Source organism: Polistes fuscatus, unplaced genomic scaffold (genome assembly GCF_010416935.1).
Source record: "Polistes fuscatus isolate 324 unplaced genomic scaffold, CU_Pfus_HIC Scaffold2, whole genome shotgun sequence".
Lineage (NCBI taxonomy): Eukaryota > Metazoa > Arthropoda > Insecta > Hymenoptera > Vespidae > Polistes > Polistes fuscatus.
This window is the reverse complement of record NW_025113096.1, coordinates 11,890,657-11,913,196: the sequence shown is the minus strand read 5'-3', so window position 1 is coordinate 11,913,196 and position 22,540 is coordinate 11,890,657. Positions and strand designations below refer to the sequence as shown.

Here is a 22,540-nt window from a genome sequence, read left to right as displayed (position 1 = left end):
ACGTAATCTAATCACGATCAAACATTCGTAAATAACTATTATTATATTTAAATAGAAATAAAATGAAAAAGAAAAAAACAAAAGAAAGAAATTATTTAAGTCGTCAAATATGAGTTAAAAAAGAAAAAAAAAACATTAAGGTATTCCTCATCTCCTCGAGCAGAGAGAAAATTCGTTCCTTACGTGAGAAAAGAAGTAAAAAAACAATAAAAAGAATAAATCGATAAACGAAGATTAAATCAAGCTACGACTTAAGGGGGTATCCAGGAGATATTCTTATGCATAACAAGTACCGTCCGGTAATTTTCTTTCCGCCCCTCTTTTAAGGACAAAGTGAGTTTGCCGGGTCGCCTTGTTGCACCGTACAAGAAAAAAAAAAGAGAAAAAGAGACATAGATAAAAGAACGGGAAAGAAGATAGCTTTGAGCACCTTTGTGCTATCGTCTACTAACCTGCCAACATAAATTCAACGACTACAAAAGATCAAAGTCCTATCGAACAGCCGTACGGTCCAAACCAATGGGAGCGTAGCTTCTTCATCTTCACCCCTATATACATATATATAGATGTGTATATATATATACATGTATATCTATCTATCTATCTTTCTATCTATCTATCTATCTATCTAACTCCTTCATAGCGCAGAGTCTGCATTATTCATGCCTAACGAACACATCGCTCGTCTGGTCTCCTAACCTCGAGTTTCCCTATCGACCTCCTCTTTACTCTCTCCCTATCTATCTATCTATCTAACTATCTATCTATCTCTGTCTCTCTCTTGTCCATTCGATACCTTTAACAAGTAGTAAAGTGCCAACTTTCTCATTAAGCGAACCAATCCGTAAACTTCGATCGATAAACCAACCTCTCTCCCTCTCTCTCTTTCTCTCTCTCTCTCTCTTTCTCTCTCTCTCTCTCTTTCTCTCTTTCTTTCTCTCTCTTTCTTTCTCTCTCTCTCTTTCAGTTTCTTTTCCAATGTATTAGTATAGACTCGTTGATGTATCGTACGTGAAACCCTCGAAAAAAGATACTGATTCTTACCGCGATACTAATTTAAAGTTTCCAACTATAGAACGTCAACGCCTCTCACGTGTTCCGTTTCCAGTAACTTTTACCTTTACGATGTCTATCGAAGTAGAATAGATGAGAGAAAAGTGGTAAGGGTAAAAGTAACAAAGGAAAAGATAGAACGTTTATTTATATTCTGTATATATATATATATATATATATATATATATATATATTTGTGAGTGCTAAATTTTATATTTTAATTAACACTAAATTTACGGATTAAACCAATTTGACTCATTTCAAATATTTTTGCTACGTATATATAAAATTTATATAAGTATTATTTTTTTAAAATATATGTTGATTTTTTTAATGCTTAATGCACTTCTTCATTCAAACAATGTTTGTAAGTTTCTAAAAATAGTAAACATAATATCCGTAAATCTAGTGTTAATTCATGAAATAACTAGGTGTTTTAGGGAAAGAATTTTATTATACAGAGACCAGTAGTTTTAGGAAATAATGAGGTAATATATATGAATTCAGGAAAGGCAAATAGTTTTAGTATGTGATTGAAATTTGATCCGTCTTTAAAATCTACTTTATTTCAGATAATAATATTCGTAGTTATCATTTCTTATCAATTCTTATACTTTGAAAAGCAATGTTCTGTTAATCGTGCTGTTCTATCTGATAATTATATGTTAATCATATATTACCTAGTTAAAGTATGCAATTCTGCTTTTTTTTTATATTTAAACATGTCAGTATAATTATTTCAAGATTTTGAATGTATAATCGAGAAATCGAATGGGCAATAAATAAATATAAACTGTCAGAGCAATTTTTCCGTGCGAATACTTGAAATGTTTTCAAAATTAAATTTACGAGAATAAATTGTTGTTATTAACAATAAAAAAAAGGATTTTCAATTATCAAAATGAAACTAATTTTACATCATACCTTTTATATATAATAAATGTTAAATAATACTGTATATATTATTAATTAAAAAGAAGTGTGTAATGAAATTTTGAAAAAAATAACAACGAGTATGAAAAATACTCTTCGAAATCGTTGCTTATTTATTTAATAGAAAATATATGTTTATAAAAAAATGTTGTTCTTTCTTGGAGGAAGAAAGAAAGAAAAGAAAAGAAAAAAGAAAAAAGGGAGAGGATGCAAAGTGGAAAAAGCAAACGTTCGAGTCTCTTGCGTCTTTTCCCTCCCACAACAAACTCTCATTCGTTGAAGGAAATTTCTCTTGGGTGTTTCGTTCTTAAAGATTTTCAAGAAACAGATGATACTTCTCTTTCCCTCTCTTTCTCTTTCTCTTCTCTTCTCATCTCTTTCTCTCGATTTCACCTTGATGAGAAACAAGATAGAACTGAAAGAAAAGCAAGCCACAAGAGAACGATCGTTGACTAAGGAGAGAAAGTTCGATGAGATGGTCGTAAGGATTTATTTGTTAAAAATGTTCTCTTCTAGGCTAATCCCTCTAATGTCTTCTCGCATATCGAACTTTAAAATCGTATTTTCTATCACGCGTATTAATACTTGTTAACCTTCGCCGAATGAAGATAAATATCCACGCATGTTATTGATATAATTATTTATTGAATTAATATACTGCTCTTTTCTAGGAATCGAATGTACAATATTTGTTAAATAATTGATATCAATATCAAATAATAGAATGTCAAAAGCATTAAGCGAACGTACAAATATCGAACGATGCCATCAATCTTCCTTTAATACTCGCGTTCGTGTGATTAAATGTCCTATGATTTAATTCTCTCTACGATATTCCTAAAAAGCTTTTTTACTTTCTTTCCGATAAATCACTTTGTTCATACAAGGTGATATTTAAAATCGTTAATTAAATCTTTTTCAAAATCTTATTTAATTACAATCGTTAATATGAAAAGGCATTTTACAGAATGCCTAGGAAATGTGTCAAATATGAATACATTTCGTACATTGCCGGCTAGTTTTAAGCATTATCAATAATGCCTAGGCATTCTGTAGAATGCGGGATTTCGTACTTTGCCGGTAACATATACATATATGAACTACAAATTCTGATAAAGCTTCGATTGTGAGATATTCAATTTCATTTAATATCAATTAACAATTAAACACATTATATCAATGGTTTCCAGATTTGTTTGATTTACAGCGTCCTTGCTAAATCCAGATTTTCCCAAAGTACCCATTAAACAAGTGAACTACTTTGCGAAATAGCCCGTAATTATTTGCAAGAGTTTGCATAAGAACAATTAGAACACATTTTAAATGACAACAAAAAATGTAATTATAAAAATTCCACTTGTTAGAACAATTAGTGGATATGATTGCCGCACATTTTCTCGAATCGTGGAATTAATCTGGACAACACCATCCTCGGTTTCTTTAATTTTTAATTTTTATATTAATTTTTTAGAGAATATAATATAAAAAAGGGTGCATTTCTATCATAAAGCGTGTGAAGTTTCTTCTTTTTGCCAACGTTATTATTTTATCAAGAAATCAACATTATTATGCAAGTTAATTATTTAATTAATAATTAAACATAGAATTAAAAACGATAAATAACAAAAATTAATTTTTTATTATATTTCTTAAAATATTAATATAACATATTCTAAAAAAAAAATAAGATAAATTAAACATACTTTACAATAACGAAAATAAAAAATAAAAAAATATCAGAAGAAAAAAAAACTTTTCCCTGTCGAGGAATCGATCCAGCGACATCAGAGACACGAGACCACTATTTTCTCGAAATTTCTACCCACGTTTTTTCGAAAACGATTAAATATCTAGTTTTTTAAAAAATACAACGAATATTTACATGGACTACTACAAGTGCAAAGTTTGAAAATAATCGAAAGGGGGGTCGATCTAATTGTCCCCTGGTTAAATTCTATCATAACAGCTGCAGGAAACCTAGCTTCGCACAAATAAGAAGTCGCAAATAAAGTGATAGTTATGAAAATTGTGTAATTTCTTGCCCAAAAACACTCTTTAAGAAATACTGCATTACATTATCATTACGCAACATGCACAATCCATCATTTGTTACATATTTTAATTTAACTAAATTTTATTGACTTTTATTAATCTATTTAATCGTTCGATATTGTTACTATCGGATATAATATAATTTATTTTCATTGGTTTTTTTATCTTGTCCATAAAAATAATTTTAAAAACATAATTTATTTATTTCTCTCTCTCTCCCTCTTTCTTATATTTAAGTTTTTTCAAAGGATAACAAGCTGTCCACTAATTCAATCTACCATACCCGGGAGTGCATCGTGAGCAATTATAATCTTTCTACAATGTATCCTCTCTCTTTCTCCCCCTCTTTCTCCCCCTCTCCCACTCACTGTCTATTTCTTTCTCTTCTCTCCTTTCGATCATACTCGATAAGGTGAAACGTTGTTCGCAAAGCAAACGGTACCTTCAACTTTATTTAGATCTACTTTCCTGTTCCTCGCATTACTCTTATCCAACGTACATAATAAGAGTGGGACGGTCCAGAGTACTCGATAAGCGTACAAACGATGACGTTTAAGACATTCTACGAGAGCTCTCGCAAACTTTAAAATCAAATCGAAATAGCTTTCGTGAACATTTTTAAAGCTTGTTGGAATAATAGCGCTAAGGGAGAATAAAAGTGGGGTATAATATAGTTTGTTCGTGAAAGATCGTTTGGCCAAAAAATGAGAGAGAAAAAAATAAAATAGAACCACGTATAGAGAAAGAACCAGTAATAAAAGTATAATTAAAAAGTTTGAAAATTGTTCCGGTTAATTGCAAGTTCCTTTTTTACCGTGGATAAAAAAGAAAACAAATTCAACAACGAGGTAACCGTGAGGTCTTTTTATATAATGCAAGCCCAAACCAAGTAAGTAATGTGAATTTAAACATTAAAACAATTTCCAATTACGCGAAGTTAAGTCGCAGTAAACTTCGAGGCTCATAAAATATACATATGGTAATGTTTCCTGCTCGTTGATGATATTCTTAAATGCGGTATAGAAAAAATTATTTTTCCTTACTCTGTTTAATTTTTTTTTTTCATAAAAGTCGTTGAAAAATATGAACGATGCGTCCTAATGTAAATTTTTTAATGAATAAAAAAGTACTCGAAGGTATCGACGAAAAAAAAAAAGAATTTTACAAATACCTATTTATTCGAACGAAAAAATCAATGAATAATCGTAAAATAGTTGGATGTGCGTAATAATTCGGAGGAACAATTTCTATTGCTTTGGGCCGTTATATCGAAATTCAAAATTTATATTTTACGCGTAACTTCGACAAAACATAGAAAGAGAAAGAATGGGGTAAACGATAATGAAATTTCGGAAGGGGGTTGGGCGTGTCATTGAACGAAATTTCAAATCAATAATGGGTACGTTGTTGAAATAACGACAATGTAATTTACAGGGAAAGGGAGACATAAATGGAGTTAAAAAGTGTGAGAGAAAGAATAAGAGAAAAAATAGAGTAGGCAAGGTGTTAAATAACGGCGATCAATGCATGCGTTGCTAAATACAAATTCAACGAAGCAAAGAATAAATGAGCAAAAGAAAGAAAGAAATGAGAGAGAGAGTATATTAGAAAAATCATTAATTCTGCGATTGACCGAGTCAGTCGTTTGTCCATCGTCTGAAACAATATTTTATTCGGTTTCTAAAGTTGGTTTTGCTTGGATATATAGTATATACCAATGTTGATAGTAGCAGCCACGGTACGCGCCGGTTTTAATCGATCATACCGAACAAACGGAACGGGATTGGGTAGGAGTATTTGATTTGCGAATGGGAAATACACGAGAGACGAGAAATGAGAGAGATAGAAAGATAGAAGGGGGTAAAAGGGTGTGAGAGAAATGTATCTCTCGTGTCGTCAACAGGAATACACGCGTAAAAAAAATATGTCACTCGAGGGAAAATTCAGAGAGAAAAAGGAAAAGAGAGATAGAGAGTGAACGAACGAACGAACGAATAAAAGAGAAACATAGAGAAAGGGAGAAAGAGAGAAAGAGGAAGAGTGTCTGATAGCACCGTAATAGCTTTTCGCGTTTGAAACTACGGCGTTACAGATTTGTCCATGGTTTCATACAGAATCGCTGAAATTGCGCAAACTAAACTAATAAAATTGTCGATTCACCCATTCATCTTCTTTCTCTTATTCACTCTCCTAACCACAAAACCGTTTTTGATCGATCGATCCACCGACGAAATCCCGTTTCATTTGTCTTCTTGATTAATCAACAACAACAACAACAAAATAAACAATTTTAATTGGCTATCACCCAAATTATTTTAAATCAAAAGTATTTTGTTTATGTATCTATCTATATTAAAAACAAATACAATGTGTACCAATATCTACCAAATAAATGAACAATTTTAAATGTATAACGAGAGAAAAAGGAATACGCTATTCCAGTTATTGAAATTTTATTACGATTTTCTGCTTGATTAATTAACAACAAAGACAATTTTAATTCGATAAAAAAAGAAATAAAAGAAATGAATATATTTATTATAAACAAGCATACTGTACCCTTTGTATTTACGAAAAAAAGGAAATAAATATTTTAAAGGATAGGACAACACAAAATAAGAACGCGTTATTCCAATTTCATTTTGTATATCTTCTTTCGATGGTAATTACATAACACACATCTAGCATCTATTATTTAAGTCGTGGACACGCTTGAATAACGCACACGAGAGCGTCGCTACACGAAAAGTTTAATCACTCAACGTGCCCGTTCCTGGTGTTAAAAGTTTTCACAGCGAGCAAGTTTCACTCTGGTAGGTATATACCTACTCTAGGATGACGTCAAGGTTATATGTTATATGCAATGGTGTAATTAGTATACGGTATTATATTGTTAATGTGCCTTCCACCGTGTGGATAGTTCCACGTGAGTGAGGCACGCGACTTTATCGTACTCGAAGTTACTACAGCTTCAAAGGTTTGCCCGGTGTCGTGCGCTACATAGGTTTCACGTCAAATTTTCTACGTAAACGCCTTTCATTTATCTTTTCTTTTTTTTTTTACTTTCTCCTTTTTTTCCCGTTTTTCATTTTACATACAAAAGCTTGGTTTCTCAACAAAATAATGAAATTACTTTTACATTCTTAAACGTAATTTCTTTAACCTAAAATTCATACGGATATTCTCATAATATTATTCAAAAGTTATGTTTTTCTTATTATTATTATTATTATTATTATTAAGTACATTTTCTTAAGTTTTAAATTGACCGATTTATCCTGGTTATACATTTGTAAGGACAAATTCAACACAAAGAGGCCGTTGTGAAACATTATAAGAGCATTATTATTATTTTTATTATTATTATTATTATTATAAAGATCGTTTATACACGTACACACAAACACGCATATAAATTTTTCATCGATCGTGCCAATAAATTTATACTATAATATATCGATCATCATATTCATTAGTAATAATAAAAAAATATATATTAAATAATAATTTGATAGAGACGGGAGGAAAAAATAGACAATTTTTGTTAACGTTATACAAGTTGAAATAATTCTAACCAATAGTGTATATTATTTATAATACGCATACTATTCTAGGAGAAACGAGCTCGTATACATGAGAAACAAGTGTGCTTCGTTAGCGTGTATTTAATTTTCAGACAAGTTCTTCTCGGTGATTTTTAATATCCATTTGGTTCGTAAACACCCTCTCCTCGTTTCTCATCATTCGACCGCGGTAACGTCCCCTGCGAAAATTAAGGCTATTGGCACTCGTTGCGAATTAATTTAGCGTGTACTTTAAGCGGCCTGATAACGTGCACCCGCATTTAAGCTACCGCGTTATAAAATGAGAGAAAAATAAACACAAAGAGAAAGAGAGAACACGTCCTGATGTTAATTGCAACATACTCGATATTGCGTATTCGGCGTACAATTCTCGTTAATTAGGACATTACGTTAATCTCCAAATTTATATACCAAAAGAGAGTAATATTATTTAATTAATCATGCATCTAACACATTTTTGATTGACTCCTCCTAATTATGAAATTTCTTTATGATGGGAAACAAATATTCTCGATTTATCTCAACATCTACGCGAATTTTCAACAAACTGGTTATTCACTCGTATTCTGTTTTGCGCAATTATTTATACAGAAACATGTGTGATCGAAGATACGATCTGGTTTGTAAGAATTAGATTAAAACAAAAGATTAACAACTTTAATGATCCATATGCATAAACGGATTCTTACTACTCGATCATCTTAATTGAAACAATCGACATATTCGTATGGTTTTACAGGTTACGAACAAAAACAAAATACTGAATTGCTATTATGAAGAGAAGTAAAAAAGGAAAATATAAAAAATACAGTGAAAAAGTTGTTAAGCGATTGATGTTGGTAGATAGATGCAATGTTCCAGGTAGTGTACCATGGATAAAAGAGGGAAAGTATGTGAATTGAGGACGTCGACAATACGAAGAGGCCACCAGAACTGGTGTTGGTATAGCAGCTACAGTTAGAGAAGACAAAACAAAAGAGCGGAAAGAATTAATGGCACAGCAGAGCCCGACTCTTACGCGCCATTCTGATGCTCTCAGGGTATTCCGACCTACCCCAACTCTGTACTTACTCATCCTACAACCTCAACCCACTCTTCAACAGCCCTCCTTTACCTCTCCTTGAACCCTTCTGCTTCACGGAAACGTATTACTGTAAATGAGTTACCGAGTCCTCGCAACGTTAACGTCGCGAGAAACGAACGTTGAAATTGTGAAAAGAATAGATAAAAAGAAGAATAAAAGAAAGTAAAAAAGAAAAAAGGAAAAAGAAAAAAGAAAAAGAAGAAAGGAAAAGAGAGTTGGCTTTTCTTCGTCATATGAGATAGAAAGGGAGAAATAACGATGAGAGACGACGCGAATTTCAGCACTTCCGTCACGTTAATGACGCATCTTCTACGTCAGCAAGCAATTCCATCGTTTTTTAACAAATTTTGTCGTTTCTCCTTGATGGTCCTCGAGGTCATTTGCTGAATTCAAGGATCTAGATTTATAATGATCTTTGCAACAACAACAAAATATAATTAAAAATTTTTAAATAAATACTTTTACAAAAAGGAGAATGTATACATTAGCGTTGATCGATATTTTAAAATATTATGCAGTGCTCGAAATTTCATACGAATAATCGTTGAAATTGCACAAAGGAAGAAGAGAACGATAGAGAAAGAGAGAGAGAGTAGAGAGAGTATCGATACCTTTTAAATAATATATACGTAATATATTTCTCCCTTCCCTTCGTTTTCACTTTTTTTTCTTATTCCTTTTATCTATAAACACGGAAGCGTTCGATATGTCGGTGCGCTGGGCTTTGAAGATAAACGAAGAGAAAAAAGTCAGGGTCATCCGACGGGAGATTGATGAAAGTAAAGTCTCCTTTCGGGTTGATCAAACACCTAAAAAGCTCGTAAAATCAATCGATCATAAAGAAATATGGTAAGTGGACGTTACACGAAGAATAGAAATCTGACATGTCGGTTAGGTGAAATAGAGTTGGAAGGAAATAGTTGAAGTTCTATGTTCTTTAAAGCACGTCAAATTGAGAAATCTAAATTAGACTGGGACTATCTTAAACTGATTTTTCAACTGCGACTGCAACGATTTTACGATCTCCGAGATGATGTAAGCAAAGTAAAAAAGAAAAGAAAAAAAACAGATCATCAAAGAGTATTATAATAAATCTTATCGTGTAATCAACCCAAGAAAAAAAAGAACCTCGGGAAACCGTTGAAATCGTAAGAGATTCAACAATCGCGTCTCGTTGTTTCAATTACTAAATTTGCTGAGTGCCAAATTGTTGGTAGTCAGGAACAGCAGCAGCATCAGTTGAGTCTTGAATTTCGCTACGAAATGGAAAATACAGTGAGATTTTCTTAAAAGGTACGAGAAGAAACGGCCCGTTTGCACTGGCCTCTTTCCCTTTCACCCTGTCATTCTCAAGGGTTCCTCTTTACATTCTTCTCGAGGAGAAAAACGCCTACAACGTCTACAACGAAGACGAGTATGACTGTGACTGTGACTGTGACTAACATCAACTTCTCGTGTCTTCGAATTTACAGGGAATCCTAAGTAGTAGCAGCAGCAGCAGCAGCAGTAGCAGCAGTAGTAGAAGCAGCAGTAGCAACAGCAACAGCTACCAGTCACACGGCGTTAACCCGTTAACGTGAGCCCTCCTTGCACCGTTGCACATTCAAGCTACTAATTTAGCAACGGTACACGAAGACCCGCTTTGCTACGGTACTACTGCTAACCTTCATCCTTCGGTAATGACGTCAAAGCAAATGGTCTCTTGGTACTTCCATCCTACACACGGCACATCACGAAATTTCTAACTCGCACGTATACGCTCTATCCTCGTCATTTCTTCTCTCTCTTTTCCCACCCGCCCCCCCTTCCTACCTTCATCCTTTTCCCTTATTACTTACCCTCTTCTCTTTCGTTACCACTACTTTCTCTTCTCTCTGATGTGTTTCTCTCTCTCTCTCTCTCTCTCTCACTCTTTCTCTCTTGTACCATTGCCACCAGGCAGCCCGTGAAACTCGGCTAATTTAAGTTACTTTGACAATGCCACGATGCTCCCTGGGATTCCAGATGACACAAATTAATCCGACGTTAAACGTTTCTCTTATACGCGAATGTATAATGTTATTATTCTATACAAGATGGAAGAACTTTGAATATATGGTTCAATAATATCTAAATATAATATTACATGTTACATATGCTTAACTTATTTATCATTTTACACATTACGTTTATATTTTTTAGTTCTATTTCTGTCTTATGAAGAAAACAAAGAGTAAAAAAAGGTAACAATAGAAACCCTAGAGTAGTGCCTTAAAACGACCTATTAGATAGTATATAGAAAAGTGTATCATTCCATCGAAATAATAGAGTTGACCTTCATATGTCCTTTACATGTCCACCTATAGAAAAAAAACTGTTAACATGGAATTATGCAATTCTCAGAATCAAATAAATTTCGTTTGGCAATTTTTCCTTTCACCAATAATTAAGTTATTCAAGTGGCCTGTTCTAAATACCTCAATTGGTATTGAAAAATATATATGGTATGTATTTGTAAATCGATACGAACTTTCGGGGCAACCTAATATAATAAATTCATTTTTATATAAAAACACAATTTACTTGTTCCGGTCATACATTATTTAATTAAATGTAACATTTATCTTTATTATTTAAATGTAACGTGTCCATCTTCATTAATTTAATACTTTAAATATTTTTTGTCATGTTTGGTTATCGATTACTATTTTATAAGTATATGACATAAGTGAACCTTTCTGGTTCAATACAACCCTTTTTTAATAATCGTTTGATAATATATTTACACAGGTTCACTTATTTTCACTAATACTAATATCCTAAATAATCTTAAAATGTATTTAAAATCGGTATGCAAACCTTGACTCATTTATTATGTATACACGATTCATTCTATCAATTATTATTCTATACAATATCTTTAGAAGCAACAATCAAGCATCGTTAATTCTTTTAAAATACACTTTTGTGATTGTTTTCACTGTCGTCGAATTCTTTTCCTTTGTAATAAATAATTACTAATGATCAAGTATTCTCATTTCTTTTGATCATCTTTTGATTCTTAATTATGCTAATTTTAATGACGTTACACCTCTACTACAAGTAGAATTACTATTATTATTATTATTATTATGGTATAATTTGTATAATTACTATAATTAGTAAATAATAATTAAAATTTTGTTAGTTGGTAGTAGCTCTTGTTTTATTTCACGTATATCATCGGTATAAAACAAAATATCGTAAAGTTTGTTTCATTGTAAAATCAAAATAAGCAAATATCAATAATCAAGATAAGCAAAATCATATAAGGAAAATGTCTGCATTGAAATGTATGAAATATCCAAACTCTCGTTTAGAGAGAGAATATTGCTATGACATGAGCAACAGAACGTAAGAATCGAATAACGTATTTCGTTGAACAGCATGAAAAGCTTTCTCTCTGGGAAAAATGACATGTATATATCTACATACGTCCATTCTTTAAAATGTGATGTAAACCATTTGAAATTTCGCTATTGCAACGCAAGCTTCTGTTAACATGTAATCAAATGATAGTCTAAAATATTTTTCACATTTTAATATAACTGATTATTAACGTTTATCAATAAATATAAAATTTTATTATACAAAAAGTTAAAAATATAATAATACAAAAAGATCTTAAAACAAATTGCAAAATCTTCAATTAGCGATAATATTATTCTTATTCGTGTTATATTTTAATAATAAATTAATTGTCAAAAGAGAGTACATCTTCATGATTTGGAAAATATAACATTTATTTCATTTTATTTTATTTAAAATATTATAATTAATTAATCTATGAATATTTTTAACATTTAAATATAACGTGAGATTGATTATTACAATTTCATATCGATAAATAAAAGATTTCATTAAACAATACAACTTTTGTAAGAATTTCATTAGAAGCAACAAACTCAGCACTTTAAAATTACAACAATTATCATCTCATAAATATTCTTTAAAAGTTAAAACAAACTCTTTTACTATCGCAACTTCGTTGTGTTGCGATACATGAATAAAAAATGAAATGAAGAATGGGTTTTACAATTCATTGTCACTTTAAAATTACAATAAATGATAAAATGCAAACGATTTAACCCGATGCAAACCCATTTAACAAATTTGTTTCCCTTCTTAGCAACATTTATTACTCGAACAACTGCTCTCCACGCGATTACAGATTCCTACAATTTCGCTGTCCAGAGATTTTGAGGATCGATAAGATCGTCCTCGTTATGGTGAAGGAAAGACCGGCAAGTTTTCGGTGTCGGTGCTCGACGTGACCGAGGAGAATGCCGGTCAAAGGCCATTTCTCAACTCGGTCCTTACTCTCAAGAGGATTACGAGTTTCAAGGGTGAAAGCTCTCTCTCTCTCTCTCTCTCTCTCTCTCTCTTTCTTTCTCACACTCCCACACCCACGCATCCATACACACATACACATATACACAACAGAACAAACGAAAACGCGTGCTATGATATCTACAAACTTTACAACATACAACACAGATCAGAGTAAAACGAGTTCCGAGTGTCGTTCCTGTTATTGTAAGCTTAATCATGCCTGTTATTTCATTCGTTATCTCTTTCTTCCGCCGAGAAGGTTCTCCTTTCTTTCGCACGATGAACAATGATCGCTTATCTTCTCTTTCTAGTTGTTGTATCATTGATTGCTTATCTTAACTAACGAATGGGGTTTACTCATAACTCTTCCCAAGGTGAAACCTATGTTCTTTTATTTTGTTATTTTTATTTTCTTTAAATCATAATAAATGTTATTTTGTAGTGGAAATAGAAAGAAAGAAAGAGAGAGAGAGAGAAAGAGAGGTGTTGTTTATCAATGTCTTTCAGATCCTAGAACCTAAGTGTATTTTACAATATTAAATAATAATATTTAATAATTATATCTTTAATAACATTTGTTAGAATTATTTATGATTTAGAATAATTATATATTTCAAGGATTGTTTTATGATACTTATTCTTTATATAAAAAGAAGACAAGAAAAAAATAAGCAATACGAACTTAATTTTAATCATTTGAAAAGAGATAAGGATTTGATTAATTATTTAATCTAATTGTAATATTATCAGTTATCGGTTCGAGAAAATGAAACCTCGAATAAGTTATTTTGTAATAAAAAGAACATCATTGTCTATCAATGTCTTTTAAAACGTGGTCCATAACAAGTATATATTTCATCTTATATTATAATTGTAATTATAAAATAAATTTGATTAATACTCTTTTTAATTTTAATTAATTAATTTTAATTAAATTAATTTAATTTAATTCTTAATTTTTTGATTAAAACTCTTTGTAAAATTATTTATTATTCAGAATAATTTAATAATTAACAAACCATTATCTGGCCATTTATCCTTACGATAATAAGAAGAATAAAAAGAAACTTAATTCTAATAATCTAAAAAAGACCTGATCAGTCAATCTAATGTAAGATTATCAACTATTACTTCAAGAAAATGAAAGCGAACTCTCTATTGACGAAAAGTTTATCCCGATCCAACGACAAGAAGCTATTAAGAAAATCTTACTGACAAGAAAGATTGCAAGGGCTTATCCTTTGTTTGATTTTATAGCTAAAGGGGAAGAAAAAAAAGTTTAAGAAAAAAGCAAACAACATTCGCGGATCGATCCAACACATATCGCAAATGTTCGCGTAAAGCTCTATGCAATAAAACTTTTCTCAAGGAGGAAAACCTCTTAAAAGGATATATATGTAATAAAAAGCATAACAACTGTAGCAGAAACTCGATATGATTGAACTTTAAATCGATTTCACAATTACCATCGAAATTTTCAAAGTTGCAGTAACGTTAACAATGATCGTCATTAAATGTATTATATTTTATTTATATTCATGTAGGATGCGAGCACCTCCAAGCCAAACTTAAAATAGGCGTTCGTGAGGAGATTGGACGGTGGGCTCTGGATAGCTCAATTGGTTAAAGTGCAGTCGCCCGAAAAGCGGAAGATCCGGGTTCGAGTCCCGGTCCAGTCAGTCCAACGACCCAATTTTTTTCACGAATCCTACATTCATGAAAATGATCGCCTTTTAATGTGTATAATTATAAAAACACATATGCATCATATCGTAGACGAATGTTTTTTTCTCGTCTGTTATACAATTTCAAATAATGTTAAATTTGATTTTCAAAGCAAAGTGATGAAAAAGATCAAAACCACCTTAGACAATTGACTGTGCATAAATAAAAAAATAAAAAATATGTAATAAAAAACAGAAAAAGATAAAAGAAAAAAAGAAAAAAAATGAAGACTCTAAGCGAAGCTTCATACAGTAATAAAAGTGGAATTACGAGAAAGAAAAAAAAAAGGAAGGACTTTCTAAAGATGGTAAAGGGAGAAGGTAATATCGTTCGCGAAAGGATGCCGCAGGCTTCATGCGACAACATAACTTTCACCATAACTCCGACGCTTTTTCGTGCTCGATCGAGTTTCATATCCTCCCGTGGCTTTCCTATTTATTCGTAGAAACCAAGGATACGCAAGTTACATTTATGCATAAATCCAAGAACACATATCTTCTTTCTTTATAGCGCGACACGTGTAATAATAAAATAAAAAACAATTCTTTTCAAATATATATTTCCAATTTTTTTAATAAAGTAATAAAATTTGTGTAATATTTTGGAGTTTTCGTTGTCTCGCGTGTTTTTCATAGATGAAACTTTCACGGTATTCTCATACAAACCGTGCGATATATATAATACAAAGTTTCATGAAAATCCTTTTGAAATCCCTTATTACATATACCGTCCGAGTAAAACAAACAAAAAAGAAAGAAGAGACCATGATTTTGCTGGTAACCGCATCAGAGAACAGTAACTAGTCGGGGTGTTTCTTTAAAGTCGCGATAAAAATCTCTCCCGTGAAAAAGAGGAGAAAGAGAAAGAGAGAGAGAGAGAGAGAAAAAAAAGGGGAAAAAAGAAAGTCTCTAGGAAAGGAAGAATAAAGAAAAAAGAATGTAAAGTTTGCCAACGACGTTGGTTGCATGCCGACGTAAAGAGAGAAAGACTAGAGGGGTAAAAAAGTTGAGAGTGTTGCGTTGGAAAAGACGGTAAACAAAGAAGAAAAGGGCTGAGAGTAGGAGTGTGCGGAGAGTTGAGAAGGCAGTGCACGAATAGAGAAGAACGAGACGAGAATGAGACAAGGGATGCTGTGTTCTGGACCACTAACACCAATAACATCACGAACGTACACCAATACCGATTCACACAGAATCCTGCGTCGTAGCTTATAAGAGTTGGCTTCGCCCTAGCTAACAATAAGCTCATTCGGTATGCAAGACTTGCAAGCCTGCGTCCGGCAGAAGGACTAATGCAATCTTTCGTGAAGCACCGAGCGTCCTCTCGTATCCAACCTACCCGACGATGCAACGCTTTTATTCGCCTTGACGCTACTCTACCGAACCTCCACGAGCTTCCAAGCTCTACTTTAGTACTATACATGTACGTAGCTTGCGTTAACGTTAACGTTAACGTTAATGTTTCAAGTAAAGCCACAATACTGAACCGATGCTACTACCGTGCATCCTCTGTGTGCCGAGATTATCGAGGAAATTTTCAATTGACGTTACCTGACTGGAATATCATCTCGAACCTTTGTCAAATGTTACTTTTATCTTTCTCTCTCTTTTTATCATAACCAACGCAATTGATTTTGATAAAGGAATAAAGATGAGAAATAAAAATCAATGTAATCATTTTTTTATTTCAAATCCGTCAACGGAATGAATCTTTTATTAACGTTATTCTTCGATGATAAAGATTAACGTTATTAATTATTAATTAATTATTAATTAACGTTATTCTTCAATAATAAAAATCTTCATTCTCGTATCCGATCACAGCAATTATAAAGCCAGTGGAAAGTTGGAAGGATAGGTTGGAGTAGTATTAACAGTAATAGTAGTAAAAGGCAAGTTTTAGGCAGACGGTAAGCGCGCACACATACACAAACGGAAAGATTTATTCGAAATAGACGTTAAAATTCTTTACTCCTCTGGCTGCTGATCTAAAGATCGCGATCTACTTTACTAACGGGTTTTCCCATCGTCAACATTTTACTCGAACGCGACAAAGAGACTCATCGTGTGCTTTTGTGTTGCAGCACGAAAGTGCAGTTTTCTCCGACAAACGGACTAGCACAGCTCTCTCTTTTTAACCCTCGAATCGAAGCATTCAGGCGTAACAAGCAATTCCATTAAATCCTGTAAGCGTAGATACGCGTATATATATCTATATGTGTGCGTTTCTCTCTCTGTGTGTAGGTATACAGATAAGTATATATATAGATATGTAGGTATGCATGATCGTATATACCAAGTACAAAAGGATATCAGGCGTGGATAAGAGGACGTGCTCTGGTCGTTCTCTCTATCTTTCTCTCTCTTTCTCTCTCTCTTTCTCTCGCATACTCGGAATACGATGGCGCCGATACGACCATTCTTTCGCGATTTAATTTTCACCGAGCTACGAAACGACCCACCGAGCACGTGTAACCTGTCTCGAGCAATTTGTAAGAGCGTTAGCCGAATGTCTGGAAACTCGAGAGATTAACGTTGGATCCTTCCGATCGAATTGTTTCTTCGAATTTACCATCATGCATTCCTTCTGTTAATATTTTTCTTCTCAATACAGAACACACAGATATCTTTATTATACGTGCATCATATTTTATGTAATTAATTAAATTTTTTAATAAAAATGTAATAAGAAATTTATTGTCGATTTATACATTTTTTAATCTTTAATATAAAAGCCTTAAATATACGTTGAAAAGAATTTTACGAAATTTGTCGAGAACGAGAATGGAAAGTAGTAAAATCTTAATGATCAAACTTCTATTCGATCCACTTTATTGATTGGTTTTATTTCAATGAAAATATATCTATGAAGTTCTCATGAGAACTGATTAAATCTTACATACTTATTCAACGAAAGTACTTATAGAAAATTTTATCTAACTTTTTTCGTAAAAAAAATTCACTTCGGTGAATTTATAATAAAGGAAAAAGTAAGATCACCATTTTAAGAATTCATAAGTTATTATGAAATCCTTGGAGATCTTAAAATAATGATTTCAATTCTATAAGAAAATATAATAGTTATCGATAAAATGTTTCAGGAAAATTATTTCGTCGAGTTTTCTTTTTGTTGTACACACAAAAAACTCCTTTCATTGGAATATTTTTCACCCTTTTTTTTATTAAATTTTATTGACAATAATGTATTATCAAAACCACAGATTCAACTTTTACAAACTAATACGATGTGAACAATTAACAACTTTCTAAGCTCCCATATGTGAATACAATTATTTGTACGATTACGTTGTCTATCAACGAGTACTTTAGACAAATATTTTTACACCGATGTATAATAAATGGTTGACAATTTTCAACGATTTATTCCATTTTATCTATCTCCAGGAGTAATACACAAAATTCGTATTAATAAAAATTATAAATTACATTCGATATTATTTTCTTTCCTTTTTTTCACACGATCTCAATGAATTTTGTCATTCGATAAATATGTCAAATAAAAATTTGATTAAATAAATAAATACAATGTTTTTCGTTATTGACAATAGTCACAATATTTGAAAGCTGTAATCCTATATTTTAATCTGTTTAATTTTGCATAGTCAAGTGAAACTATCCCGGAGAAAGATACGCAAAAGATTTCAGACTTAGGATTGGATCGTATTCTACATTTACGAAACGCGTACGCTTGCTTCGCTTACCTTCGCTACAATTTTGCAATAAGAACATTCCGAGCGTATAACGCAAATGCCGCACGCTCTTCTCTGCAATCTTTTAATAAATGGTTCTTCTATCTCTACCTTTCTCTCTCTCTCTTTCTTTTTCTCTTTCTATTTCTCTTTTTATTTCTCTTACTCTTTCTCTTTCTTAAACGTACGCGAATAAACAAACAAGCAGCACTTATTGTTAAAGTCAAACAGAACTATACAAATTCCGATTTGCAACGGAATTTGAACAAGATAAAAAAGCTCAACTCGAGGATTCTCAAATTTTTCAATTGCATACAATTTTGCATAGAATTTCTGTTATTCTTAAAAAGAAGAATTAATACGCACATAAACTCGCTAGCCAGGGATAACTACAACCAATATATCTTTAGAAGACTCAAAAAAAGAATCCACCCAGGAGACCAAGTAAAAAATTAAACCTAACCGAAATAAATGACAATAGCGACGCTATCTCATTGGAAAATTCCGTCCACGTGCTATCTTTTTTCACTTATATACCAATTTACTAAATATCTACGTACAAATTGTAAAAATGTATGAAGTTAATAAAAAGAAAAAAAAAAGAAAAAAACTCAGTCACACACATACTAAAGTTTTTCTTTTCTTTTTCAAGAACTCCTGCACGGCTCGAGATGTCCCGAGGACAGCGTGGAAAATGAAAATGGCGAGTGTAAATGCTCTCCATGTCCTTTACCACCAGTCTGTTCTGAACCTGGACAACGTCTGCTACAAACAAAGATCGCAATTCCTGGGACACCCGGTAGTTGCTGTTCTCATTACGAATGTCTTCCCTCAGGTAACAGTCACGTAATAATTATCATTTTTACGATAATTACTGAATTACGTAGTCATTGAATATATCATATATTGAAATATCCTAACTGTATTTGAAAAAAGAAAATATTAATCATTGATATAAATAATTAACAATATTCTTTTAGAAAAGTCGAATTTAAAGAAAAAATAATTATTAGCATTATATGATAAAACATTATTTGTTATACATGGTTTCTTGTAACTGGTAACAGTTACACGCTAATGTGATTCTATATGAAAAACTAAGTAGAAAATATAGAATAACATATTTTCATGCAAGGCTTTGTTTTTGAGGAAAATAAATTTAAGAAAATGCGTCGAGTACGTGTGCACTTAGCTCAGCTTGCAATCCTAGAAACTAAAAGCCGTGTTAGAGAAACATAAGAGTAAAAAATCGATACAAGAGGTATCATGATAACGACGATATTTATAAATATATTAGGAAGCACAAAAATGTTCCCATAAATATCCGAGAATAAGATAGAGTGAAATCTGTAGAACTGAAACTGAATCGAGTACACGTGTACTTGACAAATTTTTTCAAACTTATTTTTCTCGAAACCAAAGTCATTTATAAAATCATTTTATTCTACACCTTCGACTTATTAATTATTTTACATAGAATTACCCCTTGCTCGTTTATTACCAATTACATATTACGAGGACACCCTGTATATGCACATCTCTATTTAAATAATAGGATCTTGCTGTGAATAATAATAATACAACTTTGAAAGTTATATGAAGTGTGCTCATTTCTGATCACAGGACATCAACAAAATGGACATCAAGAAGGACAAGATCAGCAACAGAGTTCAGAAAACGGTTGTCCCAGGGACAGCGTACCAAGCGAAGATGATGTTTGTAAATGCGTACCCATGTGTCCACCTGCGTCTTGTAAACCAGGTGAACGTGCTGTAGAGGTTAGACAAGCCGTTCCTAATACTCCTGGTTTTTGTTGTCCTCTCTACAAGTGTGTACCTTCAGGTAATAAAAAAAACAAATCTAAAAATTCAAATCTTTGCTTATTACCGGTTAAACATGAGAAAATATAATATGAAAAAAAAGAAAATACATTAACAATCGATTTATTGCAATCATATTGACAAAAAAAATGTGGACAATTATTATTTCAAAATATATTAATCTTTAACGGATAACCAAAAAATTTCTTTCTTTTAATTGGATAGATTGAAAATGAAGATGTTTTCGTTAAAATAACTGTTAAAGAGAGGTAAATCGAATTTAAAGTTGTTACATGGACAAGAGAAGATTCGATAATAAAATCGGACTGGTCGAATTACGTGGTTCACCCTGTATACACGTACAATATCGGGTCGATATCTCGAATCTCCATTTTCTCCCTTTCCCAATCACAATTCCAATCGTCGTCCACACTTCCTCTCTCTCTCTCTGTCTATCTCTCTGTCATCCCTTTATCCTTTACTTTCACTCCACTACACATGTACAATCAACACCAAGCAACAACTTTCTACCCTTAGAGACACACGATTCTAAGTGTTTCTTCGTGATAGCACTGAGACCACACTCTTTCCATTTCTTTTTCCTCGATATATCTCCGGTGAGATAGGAAAACGTGTACGTCTTCGAATCGATTGAAAGGAAAAAAAATAAAAATAAAAATAGAGACAGAACAAGATAAAGAAGCGATTAGGAAGAGTGTGCTGTTTAGACAAATGGGACTAAAAACAAAAATAAGTAATTGTGAGAAAAGATTTTTAAATTAACAATTTAAAGTTGATCACCCATTCCTCTCTCTCTCTCTCTTTCTCTCTCTTTTTTATTCTTTCTTAAAAACTTCCATACTACCTGTTGAATTTTAATGAGCTTACTCTTATCCCATGCCCCCCCCCCTTCTTCTTCTCTCTCGGATCTTAATGACATTGACTATATTCACTTCGAAATTTCATATGATAATCATTAAAACCTAATCGTAATGGCTATACAAGATTGGATTGAAGATTTAAAGTTCGTAGGAAAAGTGTTCGGAGAGTATCCGATCACAGATCGAACTTAACAACCTTCTCTAATCGGTCTCTAATCCACGAGTAACGATATCGACGCGTTCACTTTTAATCGATTACCTTTTAAATATGGTTCTAGAGTAATAGGCAAATATTGACACGTGGTAATGCTCTTAGTGCAAGTGGTAATATGTTAATACTAGTTACATAGAGTAATAATTTCATATCACACTTCCCTATAATCATATTATTTTAAAGTGCATCAAACCTTAATCCTGTTTTCCTATCTCTTAAATTTTAAACAGTTTTTAATTAAAGTCAAACGCTTTAACCAACAGGTGAATTTTAATATTTTATTTTTTAAATCATTTTTATACGCGTACTATTTTTATACTGGATGATCAATAGATTATATTTTTATATAAAACTGAAAATTTCCGAATTCATCGAAATGAAGGATTTCCAATTTCTTTCTTCGCAATTATCGAATTTATAATTGTAAGAATTATGATAAACGATACAATTTATATTATCGAATTATATAAATTATAAACAATAAAATGAATAAATTAAATGTTTTGTTTTTTTTCAAGTAGCTGTTAAATTCACAAATGTAATGAAAATAAGTTGATAATTATAACGTTAATCTTTGCTTTTTCATTTTTGTTCGTTGGATTTACTATTTCTTTTTTTATTTCTTTTCATTTAAAATCCCAAATTTCTATTCATTTTGATCATTTTATAATTACGAAATTAATAAATTAAAATAAAAAAAATCTTACAGAATCCGTATACTTGGTTGAAACAGAAGAGGGTGGCAATACCAGAAATTGTTTCTTCAAAAATGGACTTTTCCGACGAGTTGGAGAGCATTGGAAAGACGAACCCTGCGTAAATTGCACATGCCAAGAGAATGGTCAGGTGTCTTGTATAGGAATCATGTGCAAATCTTGTGCAAACCCGATACCACCAGATCCAGGCGAATGTTGCTCTCACTGTCCACAACCAACGAGTCTAACCGATATTGATATCGATAGCAAATCGAATTGCAAAACCTCTTTGATTGATTGTAACCTCGATTGTGATCGTTACTTAACCGACGAGAAAGGCTGTCAGATTTGTGAATGCTACAAACCAACAAAGGTCAGATATTTTCCATTTTCATTATTTTTTATATCTCTCCTACATTTGTTATTGTTATTTATTCAAT

The 22,540-nt window shown here is 32.1% G+C and overlaps 1 protein-coding gene across 11 annotated transcripts in view; it reads left to right on the top strand.

The window, feature by feature from the left end:
* Positions 1-22,473, top strand: part of LOC122516394 (cysteine-rich motor neuron 1 protein-like) — a gene marked incomplete at its 3' end in the record, with an annotated part of 339,788 nt that extends 317,315 nt beyond the window's left edge. For all 11 annotated transcript variants that reach the window (XM_043634163.1, XM_043634162.1, XM_043634165.1 and 8 more), the window contains 3 exon segments: positions 19,143-19,325; positions 20,114-20,332; positions 22,115-22,473. In XM_043634163.1, coding sequence (XP_043490098.1) covers positions 19,143-19,325; positions 20,114-20,332; positions 22,115-22,473 — 761 coding nt within the window.
* Between the last annotated feature and the right edge of the window lie 67 nt (positions 22,474-22,540).